The sequence below is a fragment of the Pipistrellus kuhlii genome, unplaced genomic scaffold (genome assembly GCF_014108245.1).
Source record: "Pipistrellus kuhlii isolate mPipKuh1 unplaced genomic scaffold, mPipKuh1.p scaffold_m20_p_7, whole genome shotgun sequence".
Lineage (NCBI taxonomy): Eukaryota > Metazoa > Chordata > Mammalia > Chiroptera > Vespertilionidae > Pipistrellus > Pipistrellus kuhlii.
In genome coordinates this window covers 67293647-67316713 of record NW_023425573.1, presented here as the reverse complement: position 1 = coordinate 67316713, position 23067 = coordinate 67293647, and the positions used below count along the sequence as shown (strand labels likewise).

Genomic DNA, 23067 nt, shown 5'->3' with positions numbered 1-23067 from the left:
CCACTATACCGCCTCTCGCCATGTGCAAGTTATTCACTGCTGCATTGTATGCAGCAACTATATATCACAAACAAATGCCGATTAGCAGTAGGCTAGATAAATAAAATATAGTGCACACAAACAGTGGAACACAAGCACTATTTACAGAGAATGCCGAAGCTCTTTCAGTAGTAGCTGATTGGAAGAATCTCCAATACATTAGATGAAGAGAGCAAACTGCAGAACAGTGAATAGATTATACTACCATATATGTAGAAATAAAAAGAACTACTATTGTGTGTGTGTGTGTGTGTGTGTGTGTGTGTGTGTGCCTTTTCATGCATAGAGTCCCTCCAGAAGAATACACAAGAAACTGCCAACACCGGTTACCCGGAAAGGGAAATGGTTGCCACTTTCCCATAATGTGCATGCTCAGCTAGTCAATACAAAAAAAATCATTCCAAAAATAAAGTAAGTGGAAGGTTAAAAATAGCCAAAACCGGTTTGGCTCAGTGGATATAGTGTCAGCCTGCGAACTGAAAGGTCCCGGGTTTGATTCCGGTCAAGGGCATGTACCTGAGTTGCAGGCACATCCCCAGTAGGAGGTGTGCAAGAGGCAGCTGATCGATGATTCTCTCTCATCGATATTTCTAACTCTCTATCCCTCTCTTTTCCTCTCTGTAAAAAATCAATAAAATATATATATTTAAAAAATAATAAAAAATAAAGAAAAATTGCCATTATCTACTTCTTTTTTTAATTTCATATGTAAGTCATCACATACATAAGATTTTACTTGAAGAAATTATTCTATAAGTTTGAAAAACACTGGAACAGGAATGACTAATCAAGCTGCATGTGCACAGTAAATATGTGAGGATCAAAGATTATAGACAATAGTGTGTCTTACCTGACATGTGCATTACAGTATCTTTTGGCATATTCAGTCCATGTTCCAAATTTTTGTGGAAAGAGAGCTTCAATCTGCATATAAAGCTGTAACAATGCAAGTGTTCTCAATATGTTGAAATATTATTAGTCAATTATTATTACAATGACAAATCCAGTTAATAAAAAGTAAAAAAGAAAATCTACCTCTCTTTCCTCAAGGTCCTTTCCCTCCCCTCTACTCCCCTCCCCCCCATTCCTGCCATCCTGTTCTTCAGGGATAACTGCTATCCTTTTGTTAAACATATATTTATGCATTTTCTTTACCTACATAAGTGTACGTTCATATTCTCTTTCAGTCACATGAATAGGATCATATGATATATACACAACTAGAATTTGTCCCCCCAAAACATGTCTTAGACATTAATGCACAAATATAGGTTTTTTTTACTTAGTTTTTTAAATTCTGAGCAATGTATTATAATAATAAAGCACTGTTTAAAGTTACATAGCAACCCATTGTGTAGATGTACTGTAAAATGTTTCTTTTTAAAAGTACATTTTAATTGATTTTATTTATTTTAGAGAGGGAGAGAGAGAGCCATCAATGATGAGTGAGAATCATTGATTGGCTGCCTCCTGCATGCCCTTCACTGGGATGGAGCCCACAACCCAGGCAAGTCTCCTGACCAGGAACTGAACTGTGACCGCCAGCCAATGAGCCATGCCACCTGGGCTATACTGTAAAATGTTTGAACAGTCTCCTATTAATGGATATATAGGCTGTTTCTAGCTTTTATTCAATTACAAAAAATTAATGACAATATAGGTCTGCATGTGTATGTGTACATATACAAAATATACTAGTATATGTAGGTGAAGGTATATGTACTACATTTACATTTATCAATCATCTATCCATCATCTATCTATATTTCTTTTGGATGAATTTATAGGGTATATTTTAGAAATTGAAATATGTGGGTTTAAGATAAATGCTTTAATAGACAAGGCTTCCCTAGATTACAATAATCCTTATACTCATAAGAGTTCCATCCATTATTTCTTCTTCCCAACCCTTTAATCACTCTATACCCCAATTGCCTCTCACAGTAGTAAAAGCTAAATCGGTCATCACACAAATGTAGCCTGATTCCTCCATTCTAATTAGATACTCTATTTGGTCTACACCTAAATTATCTACCTTCCCAAACATAGATCTTAAAATGAAAAAGAAACAAAAAGAGGTTATGCAATACTGTATAAAATATATAAAGATATATCTTTATAAAAGATACAAAGTTGATTCAGTTCCAATCCTAAGGAGCTGATAATGTAAAATAGACTGGATAAAATGAAGATTAAGGCCACAGAACAACTAGAATAACACAAGTGTTATTTATAAATCTGTACTAAACATGAAAACCTTATAATAAAGGTAAAAACTGTGTGTGTGTTTTATAGCAGATACTCACAAGCATGGCTGAGAATCACATGTAACTAGATAAAAGTCACAGTAAAAGATATATTGAATCATTAAGAGCGGTCTAGAAATTCCCAAAGTGCTCTTTCGGCATCTGAGCCATCTAATGACATTTCACAGGTGACTGATTCTGTTTTCTAGGTTGTTTTTGTTTGTTTTTTAAGTCCAAGTATAAGGATTTTAATACCTCTTCAGGCCTTCCCAAAGCAGGAGTTCCCGTCAGAAGAATGGCTCGTTTGGCTTTCTGTACTATTGGCAATAAAATCTTGCTGCGAGTTGCATTTCTGGACTTCATGTAGTGTGATTCATCCACTATCACTACCCTGAAGTTCTGAGTGTTCAGAGCATCTATCAAAGTTTCTGCATCTGTCGTTAAGAGACCGTAACCCAGAACTGTCACTTTGCTGGTCGATATTCTCCTAGAAAAGAAATCCATGTACTTTAAAAATACTATTTCAGTAACCAATTTATCATAAACAATACAATTCTTGGGAAGAAACACAAGGAAAAATAAGAGCAGATGGTACCACCACTGAAACCCAATTTCTCTTAAGCCTTTATAATATAATAAACCCCAATCCAAAATTTAAAATTTGGTTAATCAAATCTAACTTTATTTTGTTAAATGCTCTTTGGAAGAGTTGACATCCAGCATGCCATATTTTACTAGGATAAGAAGATAACTTTGTGAGAACATTTGCTTTCATATATATGAAAGTGGATACTCAAATATTAGTCAGCTATTCCAGGAAGCCTTCCCACAAACAAGATAGCAGTTTCTTAAGCCAGGTGCTCCTGAGACTTTGAGCAGGACAATACTTAGTACTCAGGGCTGTCCAGCACCCTGAAGGGATCGCACATTCCTGGACCCTCCCATGAAAGGCCAGTAATTCTCTGTCACAATGATAATGAAAATGCCCCGGCCCTAGGTGAACAAAGTGTAGGGAAAAGATGGGGTACCATCTCATGTGGAGAAACATTGGACTAAAGTGATCCCTGATCTTTTGAACAATCTCTATAATTCATATGTCTATTCATATTCTTTATCATACTATAATTAAATTATTCATTTATATATTTATCCCCCTTATTATATCAATAGGGTCCCAGTGCATGGATTTGTGTACCGGTGGGGTACCTCAGCCTGGCCTGAGGGGATTGGGCCAAAACCAGCTCTCCGACATCCTCCAAGGGGTCCTGGATTGCGAGAGGGTGGTTCTCAGGTGACGCACCCAGGAATCAGGCTCCCTCCTCTCTGGTTCCAGGTGTGTCACCCAAGAACTGCAGCTGCCAAGTCACTAAGCTCGGCAGCTCCTGCGTTGAGTGTCTGCCCCTTGGTGGTCATGTGCATCATAGCTATCGGTGGGACAGTCGCTTAGGCTTTTATATATATATATATAAATAAGATAGGTGAGGGCAGGGGATGTGTCTTATTCATTTTTATATGTTCAGTGCTATGATACTAAGGAGTTTGTAAAATTAAATAATTAGGCAAGTAAATGCATTGAAAATAAAACATGTCACTTTGCACTTTCTATATATCACCAGTGACGATACAGGAGAGAGTCAATCTTCTGCAGTTCTCTACCCCCTGATAGAAAAGGAAGGGCTCCTACAGAGCCAGTACCAATACGAAATCACTTTTCCCCCCCCATAATGACAACTGCATTTTCAGCTCTGAATAAATCTACTTAATATACAGACTTATTTAATATATGCCAATTCTGGCACTTTCCCCCCATACATATTAGAAAGTTGTTCTTACCCAACATCAGTTTTATTCTGAATAACACTGATTTCTTCTGGATCTAGCTCTGGGATCCATTTCTCTATTTCTTCTGTCCAAGGGTACCTCAGAGATGAAGGGACCACTATTAAAAGAGGCCATTCCTCCTTATAGAAGTAAGCGATGGCAACTGCCTGGATTGTCTTTCCTAGACCCATCTAAATTGAAAATAAATAAACAGATAGGCAGAAAAACAAATATGAAGGCTAAAATATTTTGAAAGAAAATATTTTATTTAATTTTCAAATGTAAATTCAATTATATTATAGTTAATTAAATGTTTAAGATTATGATGACACTTAAAAGCCATTAGAAAAATTATATTGTTTTCAAATCATTTGTGATTGAACTTAAAGACAAAATGACCTCTACTTAAAAATATTTGTATACTGGTTTCATATAACTTAATTTTATAAAGATTTATGTTACCATTTATAATTTCTCCTCTACAAAATCATGTTATTTTAAAGCTAAAATAAACTCTAAATCCTGTAATTTTACAGGGGAAGTAAGCACAGAGTAAATTATTTGTTCATCTTAACACTTAACTGGTTGCAAAACCAGCAAGATGTCTGGGGCCCAGGTGTGTAGTGTCCTCCCACTTGATGGTTTCACTTTTATAGCACACTGCCCCATCTCTATGCTGTACATTAGTTACTAGATGAATGTTTATAGAGGCCTCATCCTGTGCATTGCAGTTTAAGAGATGGCTGAGGACTTGAGGAAAATAAATATTTTGGGGTCTTTTACAAGTTTTTTTCCTTTCTGATGTTTTTCTCTTCATGTCCCAATGGCACAACATAGTTTGGGAGCTAGACAGAGCAGCTGTCTCTGATATAGAATCAGGTATAAGCAGCCTATTTCAACTGTGCAGCTTATGGCGTTAAGAATAGAAAGAACTGAACAATCAGTGATGCATCTAGCAGCTGAGGAAGAAGGGAAAGCCAATTTTGCAAGCTATGAATTACTACTTTATTAGGTTTGGAAAATTATCTTATCACACACTTTCCTAATAACATAAAAATTATGATTGCCTTTTAAGAACTAAATTATTAAACTTAAAATATTAAGTATCAATTATAAAATAAGGAGACATCTTAAAAAGAAAAATAGTTCCCTAGCCAGGAAGTATTGAGTTTAACCAATGGAAGGGTTAATTTAAGGAGCTAATGTGTTGAATACAAGAATAGACAATGGGAGTAAAGAAAAGGTTTAAGAGTCTGACTCCTTTTTTAATGTTTGAATGCTGACAGCTTTTAAGCATCATCAGTCCCCTTTTATAACATGTACTTAGATTTCAGTATTTTGGGAAGAATTTTAAGTAGCATAACACCAATTATAAAAGCAATAACACATGTCAAATAATTTGGGTATAAAGAAATAACTACACCCAATAGGTGGTTCAAAGCTCTTGGCTCTAACTGCACTAGAATTTGTTAAAGTGGAACCCTCCAGTGTTTCATCACAATTAAGGCTAAATCATCTATTAAGAATCAAAGCCTTGACTCTACAGTAATACAACTGTCTAGATAATTACATGAGAAGAATTAAATAGAACACATTAACTTTAAGGGGTACATTTTATCAATGTTTTCAAAATAATAAATCACTTTGACTTATGAGAATAATTTTAGGTTTTCTTAATGACTTAGTCTATAAAATTCTTAAGGGTAGTTAAATAACAATGATCTTAAGTGACATAGATAATTTCAGTTTTAATTTTTTATATTGTGATTGCTTTTATATACCAATTATATACAGAGGATGCCTGCTGATTAAAGACAAGTATCACATGATATCATTCATATGTGGAATTAATGAACAAAATAAACTGATGAACAAAAGAGATCCAGAGACAGAATCATGGAACAGACTCTGGAATCTCAGAGGGAAGGTGGGGGAGGGTGGGTGGAAAGAGATCAACCGAAGAACTTGTATGCATATATGCATAACCCATGGACACAGAAAATAGGCTTGGGGGGGGGGGGTGAGCTAGAAGAGGTCAAGGGGGAGGGGAAATATGTAATACTTTCAACAATAAAGATTTAAGAAATAATTTTTTTAAAGCTATAGCAGCTTGTAACTCTCAGGACGGAGAGGTGGGATTGCCTCTTTGTTCCAGAGGAGGCTCCTTTGGAAGACGGTTTTAGGTGCACAACTTTAAAATCTTAATGAAGAACTGAATTTTTTGCCTGACACCTGATAGTGCAGAGCCCTCCCTTCACATGGTCAAATCTTGGTCTGTTTAAGCATGATAAACTATGCTAGTCTCCTCCTGACTATAGCAGGTCTACCTAATAAATGAAAAGACAAAACAAAACAAAACAAAACAACAACAAAACACAAAAAGGCAGTCAAAATGACGCAAAGAATCATGCCCCAAATGAAAGAACAGGAGAAATCTCCAGAAAAACAGCAAAATGAAATGGAGCCAAGCAACTTATCAAGTATAGTGTTCAGAAAAATTGTTATATAATAAATATAGCATATATACACAGACAACAGCGTGAGGATAGCAATCAGACAAAAAGAAATAAAAGGCATTTAAATTAAGAAAGGAAGAAGTAAAGCTGTCATTGTTGCCAGATAGCATAATACTGTACACAGAGAACCCTAAAGACTCCACCAAAAAAAACCTACTAGAACTGAGAATTCAGTAAATTAGAATACAAAATTAATATTTAGAAATTGATGGCATTTTTATACACCATGAGAATAATCCAATTTACAATTGTAACAACAACAACAACAAAAAGCTATCTAGGAATAAACTTAACCAAGGAGGTAAAAGATTTGTACTCAGAAAATTATAAGATAATAAAGAAAGAAACTGAGAAAGATACAAATAAGTGGAAACATATTTTGTGATCATGAATAAGAAGAATTAACCATTAAAATGTCCATATCACTCAAGAAATCTATAGATTTCAATGCTATTCTTTTTTTAAATATATTTTTATTGAATTTTTACAGAGCGGAAGGAAGAGAGATAGAGAGATAGAAATGTCGATGAGAGAGAAACATCGACCAGTTGCCTCTTGCACACCCCCTTCTGGGGATGTGCCCTCAACCAAGGTAAATGCCCTTGACCGGAATCAAACCCGGGAACTTTCAGTCCGCAGACGGATGCTCTACCACTGAGCCAAACCAGTTTTGGCTCAATGCTATTCTTATCAAGATACCAATAGTGTATTTGTTCAACAATTTGAACAAATGTTCTAAAAATTTGTATGGAACAATAAAAGATCCTGAAGAGCCTCAGCAATTTTGAGAAAAAACAACAAAGTTGGAAGTATCCTGCTACCTGATATCAAACTACTCTTCAAGGCCATAGTGACCAAAATAGCCTGGTACTGGCATAAAAACAAACAATATAGATTAATGGAAGAGAACAGATAGCCCAGAAATAAATCCATGCCTTTTGTTCGGGTCAACTAACATTTGACAAAGGAATAAAGAACAAACAATTGGCTAAAGATAGTTTATTCAATAAATGGTGCTGGGGAAATTAGACAGATACATGCACCATACACAAGAATAAACTAAAATTGGATTAAAGACAAATGTTGAGCTCGCAATCATAAAAATCCTAGGAAAAAACATAGGCAGTAAAATCTCAGACATTTCTCATAGCAGTATTTTTTCATCTCTTTCCTTGGACAGCAAAGGAAATCATAACAAAGTAAAAGACAACCCACTGAATAGGAGAACATGTTTGCTGGTCTGACAAATGGTCAATAACCAAAATTTATAAAGGACTTATAAAACTCAACACACACACACACACACACACACACACAGGAAACAAAAGAATTGGGAAAGGGCCTAAATAGACAATTCTCCAAGAGGACATTCAGATGGCCAATAGCATATGAAAAGATGCTCAGTGTCATTAATCATCAGAGAAAGCAAATTAAAGCCACAATGAGATATCACCTCACACCTGTCATAATGGCTATCATCAATAAATCAACAAACAACAAGTGTTGGCAAGGAGATGAGAAAAGGGAACCCTCATGCACTGCTGGTGGGAATGCAGATTGGTACAGCCACTGTGGAAAACAGAACGGAGTTACCTCAAAAAATAAAAAATGGGCCGAAACCAGTTTGGCTCAGTGGATAGAGCGTCGGCCTGAGGACTGAAGGGTCCCGGGTTCGATTCTGGTCAAGGACATGTACCTTGGTTGCGGGCATGTCCCCAGTAGGGGGCGTGCAAGAGGCAACTGATCGATGACTCTCTTATCGATGTTTCTAACTATCTCTCTCCCTTCCTCTCTGTAAAAAATCAATAATATATATATATATATATATATATTTTAAATAAAATAAAATAAAATAAAAAATGGAACTGCCTATGACATAGTGATTCCACTTCTGGAAATATATCCCAAACCTCCTAACCACATATGCTCCTATTTTCATTGTAGCGTTGTTTAAAATAGCTAAGATTTTGAAGCAGCTCAAGTGTCCATTAGTAGATGAATGGATAAAAAAGCTGTGATATATTTATACAATGGAATACTACTCAGCTGTAAAAAAGAAGGAAATCTTACTTTTTGTGACAGCATGGATGGACCTGGAGAGTATTATGCTAAGTGAAATAAGCCAGTCAAGGAAAGACAAGTGTCATACAATATTACTTATATTTGAAATCTTTTTTTTTTAAATATATTTTATTGATTTTGTACAGAGAGGAAGGGAGAGAGATAGAGAGCTAGAAACATCGATGAGAGAGAGTCATCGATCAGCTGCCTCTTGCACACCCCGTACTGGGGATATGCCCGCAACCAAGGTACATGCCCTTGACCGGAATCAAACCCGGGTCCCTTCAGTCCCCAAGCCGACGCTCTATCCATTGAGCCAAACCGGTCTCGGCTATATTTGGAATCTAATGAACAAATTAACTAACAAAATAGAAACAGACTGACAGCTATCTGAGTGGAAGAGCACTGGAGGGCTGAATGAAAAAGATGACGGAATTAAGCAAAAAAATAAAAAAACCTCATAGACATAAACAACAGTATGGTCTAGGGAAGTTGAAGAAGATGAAGGGGAATAAATGGTGATGGAAGGAGACTTAACTTTAGGTGGTGAACACACAATATCAGATGATTTCAGGAACTGTACACCTGAAACCTATATAACATTATTAACCAATGTCACACCAATAAATTTAATAAATTTTTTAAAATGATATATCCCACTTTGGGAAATAGACTTCCACACTTCCCTGATGGTCTGGCTCTTCTTCATGGGCTTAAGCAAGCTTTCTCCTGAAGGGAAAGCACTGGATAAGGTGAGGATTGAAAGGAGGTTGGCCATAGAGGGCAGCAGGATGAGACACAGCATCTCTACGGACAAAGCACAGAGTTGAAGATGTTAGCCAAACTGTAGGACTATGCCCCAAGCACAGCTTACTGACGCCCATGTAGGGGAGAGCAAAAGAAAAGCTGTGAAAAGGCTCTGAAATGGACAGAGAGGCTGGACCTGAGCAAATGTACGTAAACAACAGCCATTTCCCATATTAGCAGTTAAATGTTATACTTTTAATATTATAGTTTTATTCTTCCCAAGTCTCTGGGAAAGTTTTATTAAAAGTCACATGTTTACAAATGGGATAAAATCTTCAACAGATAAATATGAGTAAGGGTACCAAAAAAATGGATGTTTTTTGTACTATTCATATTTTTGCAATTCTTCTTTAAGGATGAAATAACTTTCAAATAAAAAGCTGGAAAAAGAAAGCTACAGGTCTACAGCACACATAGTATGTATTAGTTGTGCTAGGAAGGACAAAAAGGCTGTCCTATTTCAAAGGGAGTGGCCAAGAGAAAATGACACTAAACTATTTCAGACAGTGCTGAAAGAAGAAAAACTTCTAAATTATTTGAAAATTATTTTTAAAAGTCAACATTACACTGATGCTAAAACATGAAAGACAGCCCTAGCTGGTTTGTCTCAGTGGATAGAGCGTCGGCCTGCAGACTTAAAGGTCTCAGGTTTGATTCCGGTAAGGGGCACATGCCTGGGTTGTGGGCTCAATCCCCAATGTGGGGTGTACAGGAGGCAGCTGATCAATGATTCTCTTTCAGCATTGATGTTTTTATCTCTCTCTGCCTCTCTGAAATCAATAAATAAAATAAAATAAAATAAAATAAAACCCAAAAGATAATCAAAGATCAAATAATTTCACATGTGAGTATTGGTACAAACATTTTAAGTAGACTATTAGAATACAGAATTCAGGAGACCATTAAAAGAATAACTTGACCATGAGAAGTTCAAGTCCAGGAATGAAAAGAGTGTTCAACATAAGAAAGTCTGATACTATAATTCATAATGTTAATAGATCAACAAGGAAAGTATCATATGATCTTTAAATGTCAAAAACGCAACTAAAAATATTCAATTTTCATTCTTGATAAAAGCCCTTTATTACAAAGGGATCCTCTCCCCACCTGAGGGAAAAAAGTAATCTTTTTCTCTCCATCCCATTAATGGAGAATACATTTCTATTAGCATCAGAAACAGGAGAAAGAAATGTGAGAGAGAAATTTTAGAGTAAACAGGCAATAAGTGTATTAGCTACAGATGTGAACAAATACTTAAAAACCAAAAGAATCAACAGAAAAATAATTACTACTATTGGTAGTAATACATAATACTACCTATAGAATTTAGATAAATGGCTAGTTCCAGGTTATGATGAAAAAAAGTTTGATACTTCAAAGGTATAATGAAAACAGAGCAATAAAACAAAAGAGAATACAGAACAGGCCAAATACATATTGGAATTAAGTATATGATAAAGGTGGCATTTTAAGTGAATGTGGAAAAAGGTTTTTCAATTAATGCTATTAGAAAAATTGGCTCAGGATGGAGAACAGATTATGTTATCCCTAAATATTCCTGTTGGACATAAAAATTATTTTGAGGTGAAGGCACTTAAGAAACCATAAATGCAGAAAAAGCTCACCCTTTTCGGCCTAAAAGCAGGAAATAAATTCTCCTTTTACCAGAGGCAGACTTATCAGCACCAGAGAAATTTGTAAATAAACCTTGTTGTAACTAGGCTTAAGTTCCTAATTACTTCTCCACCAATTACTACCTCTAACCCAAACCCCTTTGTCTTGTCAATTCTTTGTTTAAAGGCATAAAAACTTTCTGATTTGGTCACTTCTTTGAGTCTTAATTCTCTTGTGAAACAATAACATTTGTGGGCCTTTCTCCTGGTAAGATATCTTCGTCATTTAATTTTCAGACCCAGACAGAGACTCAAAAAGGTCAAGGAAAATTTTTTCCTCCCCTACAGTAACCATTTCAAAAGTAATAAAGCTGGTCTTTGCTTCACTATAAGACCATTTACAGATAAAACGAAAATTTACCTATTAAAAATGAATACATAAAAGTGATAGAAAAAATGATGCTTAAGAACTCAGAGTAGACATTTATATTCATTACATCAAATCCAGAAAGCCTAAAAAATACAAATAGCCCTAACCAGTTTGGCTCAGTGGATAGAGCATCAGCCTGCAGACTGAAGGGTCCCAGGTTCGATTCGGTCAAGGGCAGGTACCTTGGTGGCAGGCACATTCCCATTAGAGGGTGTGCAGGAGGCAGCTGATTGATGTTTCTCTCTCATCGATGTTTTTAGCGTTCTATCCCTCTCCCTTCCTTTCTGTAAAAAAGCAATAAAATATATTTTAAAAAATACAAATAGAATCAAGTGAAAAATAGAAATTTATATCACAAAGATAATAAAACAAATAGAAACAAAAAATTATAACAAAATGACAAAGGCCAATTTTTTCAGTTTATAAAATGCTCCTACAAAAGGAAAAAAAAAGACAATCGAATAGAAAAATGTAGAAAAGAAATGAATAAGCAACGCAAAGAAATAAATATGTTCAACAAACATAAAAAGATGCTCAATCGTACTTATAATTACAGATGAACAAATCAAAACTAAGAGAAGTGATTTTTTTTTCATTTATAGGATAAGAATAAAAATGAAATATTTGATAATATAGTGCTAAAGAACATTTAAGGAAATAGGCAGTTATACACTGTCCTAGGTATAAATATTGATTTGACTATCCAGCAAGTCCAAGACTTTGAATTTATTCAGGGACATAATTGCACAGTACACTAAGGTGATAAAGAAGAGAAATTATGGAACATTCTTTTAAAAAATGAGTAAATAGAAACCTTACTTACAGTGAAGTAAGGAGGCCCTACATTGATCTTGAAACAGAACAGGAAGAACTTTGTTGGTAGTAGCCCTCCCAGCTTCCACTCCCCTTCGATAAAAGAGCTTCCTAGCCTTTGTTTTAGCAGGCATGCTCATGGACTGCCATGGGTCCTTTTCCAGATTGCAATTCTTTGTTGTTCCTCAATAAGCCCATTTGCTGGAGAAATATCTGCCTGACTTCTTGTATAAGGTCAACAACATCCATACCATCATGTAATCATCTTTTAAAAATGAACAAACCGGTATAGCTTTATGCTTCTATGGGAAGATTTATTAATCACTAGCTGCACAATAGTATATTGAAAAGAAAAATAGTGTAGTGATTACGAATAGTATCATGAGTATTTAGAGGGAAAAAGTGAGAGAAAAGAGAGAAGGGGAGGAAGGAATCAGGGAAGGAACTGTTAATAGTGTTACCTCTGGAAGATTGGACTGCAGGGACAGAGAGGAAAGAAAAATACAGACTTTGAACTTATATTATGTCTTCCACGTGTACATATTCCCTCTGAATAAATATTATTTGTAGGGGAGGGGGCCCAGTAAAGGACAGAAAGAGAAACTTCTTTAAAAAATATTCAGAAGACTCTGAAACATAGCTCATTTCTGCCAACATCAGGACATCAGCTGTGACTCTTTTTATAAAGTTACAGTCTACTGATCTATTCTGATATGTGGTGGAGGATTTGGAGGAGGGAGATGGAGGAAAAGCAGGGAGACAGGAATGAAGACAGGGAGAGAGACAAACTCAACACACATATGTACGTGCAGAATGAAAAAAAAAAGGGGGAGGGCTTTAAAAAATTGGTCAAACCCACACTGGAAGATAAGTAAAGAAGCAAAATATGAAGAAACCTTGGGTTGCACAATTTTGTCTCCTGTTTCTGCTGCTGATTATTAGGTTAAGACTCAGTGTAAGTCACTTTTTCTTAATATGCTTGACTTTTCTATCTATACCAATGTGGCGACTGTATTTTATTACTCATTTCAAGGGAATAAGTGGGAAGGTGTACAAGGCATAATTTATGTTTCCTGGAAAAAACAATTTTACTCAGTAAAAGAACAACCCCATTATTTTGAGTTTCAAAACACTGAAAACAGAACGATGAGCAGACTATAATGTTTTAAAGAGTTTTAAGATAAGTCTCTAATGTGGACAGCAATCTGTTCTTACCAAACCGAAAGTCTTTAGTGGTGTTTACGAAAGGGTAGCTTAAGATGTCACCCCAAAACATGCCGCCTTAGGATAAGGATTACTTTGAGCTGATTATCTTTGAGAAACAGCAGATCCAGGAAGAACTTGGAAAATAGAGAAGTTATCCTTTTGTAAGGAAAACTTCCATTTATGAAGAACATCTCTATTTTATAAGAGTGTCTCTTTTTTGTACCTGGAAGGGAGGGATGACTCAAAATCACAAAGAACTCTTAGCAATGGAGAAGGCCCTGACTTAAATCAGCGCAACAAAACTTACTCTTGTTTACCTGGTCAATCCTGGCAACGGCTCCCCCCTGCCCTCTCCATGGACCTTTCTCTTCTGTTTACTATTATAGTAACTGAAGATGGTATTTAAGGTGGTGGGTTGGGCCAACTCAGGGAGTTTACTCATCGTTCCTGGGTATCACTCCATGTACATGAAATATACATGTTAATAAACTTGTTTCCTTCTCTTATTCATCTGTCTTTTATTACAGGGAGTCTCAGCCAAGAACTCAGAAGGGTAAAGGGAAAATTACTTTCCCTCCTCTACATTCATATTTAATTTTAAGGAGTCACAAGGCATAATAAAAATGAGATACTTAACTATAATGTGAAATGTTCAGATGAATATGTATTATTCATTCAAACAGTACTACTCCTAAGATGGAAGGTGAATAAATAAGAGATAATGACAGAATAATGTGGATTAGTAATGCCCAAGGTCAAAAGTAGATTTTCCTTATATGTTTGTATTTTTTAAAAATCTGTTTTATGAAATAAAAATCAGGTGAACAAACTATATTAAGATTCCATTTATTTTCTCCATATATATTATGGGATTATGCCTAGGGGATTTCTTGAAAATAAGAGCCCAATACAATATAGAGAACACTATTATAAGTGCTGAAGGAAAAGGGAAAATAAGTGGTCCAATCTTTTGGTTATGTTCTAGGTTCTGAACTATTGGAATATGAGTTAAAAATTCAGACTTCAGGACACCAACACCCCAAATTCTGATTCAATAAAATAAAAATGTGTAAAGTACTCCTTATGTGGATGGTTCTCAGGCTGTACTTGTGAATAATTATGCTGAAGGATAAACCTCAGGGAAAAAACCCTCAATGCTTTGCCTAATTTTTGGCCATTTTCTCCTCCAGAGAAAAAGAAAGATGAAAGCATAATGAACACATTTAGGATTTTATTGTTGCATTTTTATTAATTCCTGGGGGATCTTGTTCCTTGATTGGTCTTCGATTACAACTCCCAGGCTGGATAAACACAGTGCTTTCTACTTTGTTATATAGTATACAGAATAACGTTTATAAGTCTCAACTGCCATCATGTTCTGTAATTTGGGGTCTTGATTTCACCGTTGTAAGAAAGTTTTCAATTGCATTACAATAAAGATCATAATTTTTGTAAAAAAAAAAAAATTTTTTTTTAAATAAATATGCATTACCTGTATGAAGCTGAAGAGAAAATACCATTGGTTTGGCTCGAACTTAATCTATTTAGATGAATTAACAATTTCATAGAAAAAGGCTAATTTTTTTCATTAAGATATTACATATGTGTCCTTAATCCCCATTGCCCCCCAGCCCCACCCCACTCCCGTTCATGCCCTCACCTGCCTGGTGTCTGTGTCCACTGGTTATGCCTATATGCATGCATAAAAGTCCTTTTGTTGATCTCTCCCCCTTCCTCTCTCCAATCCTCCCCTCATTTGCATCCTCTAAGAGATGCAAATCAAAACAATGAGGTACCATCTCTCTGAGTTTTGAGCATCTGATCGATGCTTCTCTGTCTCTAGATCTGTTTTTTTGTGTGTTTTTTTAAAGGAATTTTTCACTTTTAAAAAAAATATATATTTTATTGATTTTGTACAGAGAGGAAGGGAGAGATAGAGAGTTAGAAACATCGATGACTATCGATCAGCTGCCTCTCGCACAGCCCCTACTGGGGATATGCCCGCAACCAAGGTACATGCCTCTGACTGGAATCGAACCCGGGACCCTTCAGTCCCCAAGCCAACGCTCTATCCATTGAGCCAAACCGGTCCCGGCTCTAGATCTGTTTTTGTTCATCAGCTTATGTTGTTCATTATATTCCATAAATGAGTGAGATGATGTGATATTTATCTTTCTCTGACTGGCTTATTTCACTTAGCATAATGCTCTCCAGTTCCATCCATGCTGTTGGAAATGTTAAGAATTCCTTCTTTTTTACCACAGTGTAGTATTCTGTTGTGTGGTTGTACCAGTTTTTTAATCCACTCATCTGCTGATGGGCACTTAAACTGTTCCCAGATCTTAGCTATTGTAAATTGTGCTGCTATGAACATAGGGGTGCATATATCCTTTCGGTTTGGTGTTTCTAGTTTCTTGGGATATATTCCTAGAAGTGGGATCACTGGGTCAAGTGGGAGTTCCATCTTTAGTTTTTTGAGGAAACGCCATACTGTTCTCCACAGTGGCTGCACCAGTCAGCTTTCCCACCAGCAGTGCACGAGGGTTCCTTTTTCTCCTCATCCTAGCCAGCATTTGTTATTTGTTGATTTGTTGACGATAGTCATTCTGACAGGCGTGAGATGGTACCTCATTGTTTTGATTTGCATCTCTCAGATGATTAGTGACTTTGAGCATGTTTTCATATGTCTCTTGGCCTTCCTATGTCCTCTTTAGAAAAGTGTCTATTTAGGTCCCTTGCCCATTTTTTGATTGGGTTGTTTATCTTCCTTTTGTTAGGTTGTATGAGTTCCCTGTAAATGTTGGAGATTAAACCCTTATCAGAGATAAGATTGGTTAATATGTTCTCCCATGCAGTGGGCTTTCTTGCTGTTTAGTGGATGGTTTCTTTTGCTGTGCAGAAGCTTTTTATTTTTATGTAGTCCCATTTGTTTCTTTTCTCCTTAGTGTCCATTGTCCTAGGAGCTGTATCGGTGAAGATATTGCTTCGACATATGTCTGAGATTTTGCTGCCTGTGGATTCCTCTAAGATTTTTATGGTTTCCTGTCTTATTTTTAAATCCTGTATCCATTTTGAGTTTATTTTTGTGTATGGTGTAAGTTGATGGTCTAGTTTCATTTTTTTGCATGTTATCTGTCCAATTTTCCCAACACCATTTATTGAAGAGACTATGTTGACTCCATTGTATATTCTTGTCTCCTTTGTCAAATACTAATTGAGCATAGTGGTTTGAGTCGATTTCTGTGTTCTCTATTCTATTCCATTGGTCTATATGTCTGTTCTTATGCCAGTACCAGGCAGTTTTGAGAACAGTGGCTTTGTAATACAGCTTAATGTCTGGTGTTGAGATCCCTCCTACTTTGTTCTTCTTTTTCAGGATTGCTACAGTTATTTGGGGTCTTTTTTTATTCCAGATGAATTTTTGGAGGGTTTGTTCTAGCTGGTTCTTTGAAAGGATAAACAAGATTGATGAACCTCTAGCCAGGCTCACCAAGAAGCAAAGAGAGAGGATCCAAATAAACAAAATCAGAAATGAAAGAGGCGAAGTAACAACTGACCCCACAGATATACAAAGGATTGTTAAAAAAAAAAAATACTACAAACAACTCTGTTCCAACAAACTGGAGAACCATGACTAAATGGACACATTCCTAAAAAAAAGCTTCCAAACTCAATCAGGAAGATTCAAAAAACCTCAATAGGCCAATAACTACTGATGAAATTGAAACAGTATCAAAAAGCTTCCAGCAAACAAAAGTCCCAAACCAGATGGCTTCACAGGGGAGTTTTACCAAACATTCAAAGAAAAACTAAAACCAATCCTTCTCTGACTATTCCAAAAAATTCAAGAGGAAGGCACACTTCCAAGCTCTTTCTATGAAGCCAGAATTATCCTAATACCAAAACCACAAAGAAAAAGAATTATAGGCCAATATCCTTGATGAACATAGATGCTAAAATCCTCAATAAAATTCTGGCAAACTAGCTCCAGCATTACATTAGAAAGATCATACACCAAGACCAAGTGGGATTTATTCCAGGGATGCAAGGCTGGTACAATATTTTTAAATTAATAAACAGTAATATATCACATAAACAAATTAAGAGACAAAAATCACATATAAGCCATTTATATGATTTGGCATTTGACCTTTTTCTGATAAAAACGCTCAACAAAATGGAAATAGATGGATAATACCTCAACATAATAAAAGCCTTATATGACAAACCTACAGCCAATATTATACTCAATGGTCAAAAATTAAAACAATTTCCCCTAAGAACAGGAACAAGACTGGGATGCCCACTTTCACACTCCTGTTCAAGATAGACTAGAAGTGCTAGCCACAGTGATCAGATAAGAAGAAAAAAATGGCATCCAAATTGTAAAAGATGAAGTAAAATTGTCATTATTCACAGGTGACATGATATTGTACACAGAAAACCCTAAAGACTCCATCAAAAAAATATTAGACTTAATAAATGAATTCGGTAATGTAATAGGATACAAAATTAATGCCAAGAAATCTATGGCATTTTTATACACCAATAGTGAACTTACAGAAAGAGAGATTTAAAAAAAATCCCATTTACTAATTAAGATACCTAGGAATAAACTTAACTAAGGATGTAAAAGACCTGTACTCAGAAATCTACAGGACATTAAAAAAAGAGATAGAGGAAGACATTCAGATGGAAGAAGATACCATGTTCATGGATTGGTAGAATCAACATCATTAAAATGTCCATACTACCCAAAGCAATCTATAGATTCAAAGCACTCCCCATTAAAATACCAATGGCATATTTCACAGGCCTAGAACGAACTCTCCAAAAATTCACATGGAATTAAAAAAGACCCCAAATAGTTGCAGCAATCCTGAAAAGGGCAAATTTTTTAAAAAAAGATTTCTGATTGTTTTTAGAGAGAGAGAGAGGAAGGGCATGTGTGTGAGAGAGAAACATCTATTGGCTGCCAACGCATGCCCCAGCCGGAGGATCAAGCCCAAACCCCGGCATGTGCCCCAACTGGGAATCGAACTGGCAGCACTTCAGTGCACTGGAGGATGCCAAGCCAACGGAGCTACAACAGCCAGGGCGGAAAAGATTGACTTTAAAGGTTTAATAAAAAGAGAATCTAACTGGTACTTTGATTACCTATTGTGTTAGGTAATCAATTAAAGTACTATATTTAAGCAACTATGAGCAAAACTTAATTATTTAACAGTTGGAAGAATAAATAACTGCCATCACTAAAATTTCTAATAATGAACACAGAGAAATCAAGTATAATGCATTCTTAAAGGAAAGAAAAATATAAACTATTTTATGCAGTATGATAATACTGTAAAATATGCTGATCACAACTGTAAACAAAGCAGTCTTTGAGAAGTATGTGAAAACAAGGAGTGTGGTGCTTTATGTTCTTTTTTTTTTTTTAATGTGGCAACACTATAATTAATTTGAAGACATGAGAATTTAGAATAAAGAATCTTATGTTAAAACCCATACCAGTATATATATTGATAATTAATATTTTCTTCAATTCTATAACTCAAAAAATTGTGCTGGAAGTAAATAAATAATGCCACCACTTATTTGTGACAAGGGGAAAATTACTTACTTTAAAATAAGGGATCAAATGCAAATCAACCAAAGCAAATCAATCAACAGCTTTAGAGGCAAAGGTTTTGCAAGATTATTAAACTGCTTTCAGTTGAACAAGTGCTTGTATTTATCTGTCAATTCATGTCTTGATACATAGTAACTTGAAATCTCAACCCAGTAATTTTTTTAAATGTTTATTATGCAATGTCAGAGACTCACTACTCAGATTCAGAACTGAGACCCTTTTAAGATAGACTTCATATATATTACAAAGAAAGAAAAAAGGAAGTCTCATACAAAATTTATTTTAAAAAATAACAATTAACTTAATTACATAAAATGAAAAGGAAACAGCAAGAAACAAAATGCTTATCACTTCTACCAGTTGCCAATATGCCACTATTGACTAAAAATGGAGCCTAATAAGTTGGGTAGATAGTTTCAAAGAATAAAAAGTACAGGATAGCCACCAAAGCTAATAGGTTGGAGTATTATTACTGAAACTGGAGTAAGAACATGATCACGTAAGTCTGAGAAGTCAACATATCATTCTATGAATAAGATGGAATGTTAACACAAAAATTAACATTGCTGTTTAAATTTGCTTAGGTCTGATAAAGAAAATGGCTTAAAATGGCATCACTCATAGTAAAAGCCAATGATACCAAACCTAGAGATAATACCTGATTTAATTGCAGTTTTGACCTCTCCCAAAAACAATCTTTTTTTTCTTTTTCTTTTTTAAAATATATTTTTATTGATTTCAGAGAGAAAGGAAATAAAGAAGCTATCTCCTGCATGCCCCCATGTGCCCTGACCAGGAATTTAACACGTGACTCCTGGTTCATAGGTCGACACTCAGTCATTGTGCCACACCGGCAGGGCCAGAAACATAATCTTAATCAACCAGTCTAGATCTTCTGGCCGAACACCAGTAAGATAGTCTGTCACTGTAGGCTCTATCCATCTTCCACAGAAAGGGTCAGTCTACATGATAAAAACCCTTTCAGTTCTTTTCCCCCAAAGAGAAGATGTCCAGGCCCCAAAATAAACCTTTCTTTTGTTAATGTCTCCCTTGCCCTATCCTTCCTCCTATAAAAACCTTCCATTTGGCCCCTCCGTTGTGGCTCAGTGGTTGAGCATTGACCTATGAACCAGGAGATCATGATTCAATTCTCAGTCAGGGCACATGACTGGGTTGAGCTGGATCCCCAGCGTGGTGCATATAGGAGGCAGCTGATTAATGATTCTCTCTCATAAGTGACATTTCTATCTTTCTCCCTCTCCCTTCCTTTCTGAAATCAATAAAATAAAAATAAATACATAAATAAAAAACCTTCCATTTTGTACAACCTTTGAGAGTATCCTAATTGCTACATAGCATACTGGCAGATTCATGAATCGCTTAATAAAGCCAATTAGAACTTCACATTTACTTGATTGCATTTTGGTTTTTAACAGGTATAAAGAAAAAAATAACAAAAACAAAAACAAGACTACTAAAGAATAAGAAGGATAAAACCATAGATATTTTTTAAGTATTTATTACTTAAAATTAAGTTTTATGTTTAGAGAATATTTACAGTTATATTTATATACATATTTTTTTTTGGGGGGGGGTCTGGAAACAACCACAAGGTAGATTTTCCTAGGTCCCAAATTATATAGTTCACTTCTCTAGAGTACAAGTTATATAGACAAAGTCATAGATACTTTCTCCTATAACACAATGTTACTACATGAACCACAGGGAATTATTATAGCAAGATGAAATATGTATTTGGTTTCTGACATTTTTATTGGCTAGGAATGCCCCTTGTTTTCTCAATATAACTATATTATTGGATAATTTTTCTGTCATTGCCCTTCATTTGTCTTCTGCTAGCACTAATACTGGTTCTAAAAATTTTTGAAAGAATCCATGTGCAAAAAAGTCTCAAAAGTCTGTAGCCCATCAATTTTAATCTACAAAAAGAAATAAGATATGTCAAAATGGCATTGTAATATTCCTCATTTGTTAAATATTACCCATATCAAAATGACTGGTTTTGTGGAAACAGTAGACTAGAGAAAAAATATATCTCAATTTCATAAAATTTAATGAAAATGGCATCTAAGAAAATCTTTCTAAGAAATAAATTCAAATTTGGTTTAGAATAAAAATAAATGGTTACTTGCAAAGTATTAATGACTATAACCACATATAAATAATAAAAGGGTAAATTTTATGAGGAAGATGCAATGTTAAGATTAAACCTGGGCTTTATTTTATTTTACTGAAGTATTAGTGACATCAAAAGTAGAGAATATAGTTCATTTAATTCATGGTTAACAATATTTCATATAATAATAAGGTAAAGAAAATAAAAAATATTATGAACATTTTAGAATAAAATATTAATCAATATTAGGAATTAATGTTAGAATTTATAAAGTAAAATAACAATGACATACCGTATTTTCTGGCAATATAAGACTACTTTTGAAACGAAAAAAATGTAACCAAAAATCGGGGGCAAAAGACCAAAATTGCACAAAAATTACCTGCAGATCTTGACGGCAAATAAGTCTTTTCTTTGAAGTGGGGGGTAATCTTATACAGTGAATACAGGCCTAAACCTATGTTTTAACTGTAAAATTAGGGGGTCGTCTTATACGCCGAAAAATACGTATTATGAAATAACCTAAAAAATGGGTTTTAATAGAAATGTACTGAAAAGTCACAAGAATATTCAGTCAATAGTATTTGCTCATTTATCCTTTCTATTGTATTATCACTTATTAATAGCCTCATTACTAATGTTAATAAAAATAGAGTCATTTTTGAAAACTCACTTAGGGAAGAAAAAGACTTTAGAGTAGCAAAAATCTATACTAATAAAAGGGTAATATGCTAATTAGACCAGGTCAACTGGACATCTTCCAGTCATCCTGCCTTCCTTCCAGAAAGAGCCACAGTGGTGGGGGCTGAGGCAGAAGCAGTTAGGGGCGATCAGGCCAGCAGAGGAGGGCAGTTAGGGGCAATCAGGGTGACAGAAGAGGGGTGTAAGGAGTGATCAGGCTGGCAGGTAGAGTGGTTAGGGGCAATCAGGTAGGCAGGCAGATGAGTAGTTAGGAGTCAGTAATCTCAGATTACGAGAGGGATGTCCAATTGCTGGTTTAGGCCCGATCCCTGCATCTAAACCAGCAGTTTGGACATCCGCCAAGGGACCCTGGATTAGAGAGGTTGTAGGTCAGGCAGAGGGAGCCCCACCAATGCACAAATTTTGTGCACCAGGCCTCTTGTGAAGAATAAGAAGCAGACACAATTTGAAATTAAGAGATTTAAGGAAGAGGCCTAACTTGTTTCAGTAGTTGATAACTTTGATTAACTGAAAAAAGGTTATATTATGAGTAGTGTGTAATGTTTAAAGAAGCAAGAATATAGAAAGAATATTTGAAAATTTTTCCATTAAAAATTGTGGTGGTAAAAAATTTGGAAGCTTGGTGGTCCTAAAAACTTTGACTCTAGAAACTTTCCATTTCCTATAGGCTTAAATACATAAAAGCTCAAACAGGGAAATATCATCATCACTAAAGAAATAAATTTCTAATTAAACTGATTTTAGAATTTGAAAGAAGAAAATGATATTAAACCTTTCAGAAAATGAGAAAGATTGCATCATTTCACTAAAAATTTTGGATCACTTATGAGTACAATTAGACAAAGGTTAAGAAAGATACTACTTCACATCATAAAAAGAAGACACTAAAAATCTAGAAAAGCAGTCTTAATCCTTTTTCAAAGAGAACATTCCACAGAAATTCAACATTTATAAAGCTGCAAAAGTGAGACAGCAGCTGTGGCTGAGGTCAAGCAGGGACCTCACAGCCCCATATCCTGCATCTAACCTCAGTTCCATGAAACA

The 23067-nt window shown here is 35.3% G+C and overlaps 1 protein-coding gene across 2 annotated transcripts in view; it reads right to left on the bottom strand.

The window, feature by feature from the left end:
* ZRANB3 (zinc finger RANBP2-type containing 3) overlaps positions 1-23067 on the bottom strand; it is a 162721-nt gene that overhangs the window by 73455 nt on the left and 66199 nt on the right. For both annotated transcript variants that reach the window (XM_045575675.1, XM_036420869.2), the window contains exons 4-6: positions 4119-4297; positions 2541-2772; positions 890-975 (exon numbers count right to left, since the gene is read on the bottom strand). In XM_045575675.1, coding sequence (XP_045431631.1) covers positions 890-975; positions 2541-2772; positions 4119-4297 — 497 coding nt within the window. The remainder of the gene's footprint in view (positions 1-889; positions 976-2540; positions 2773-4118; positions 4298-23067) is intronic.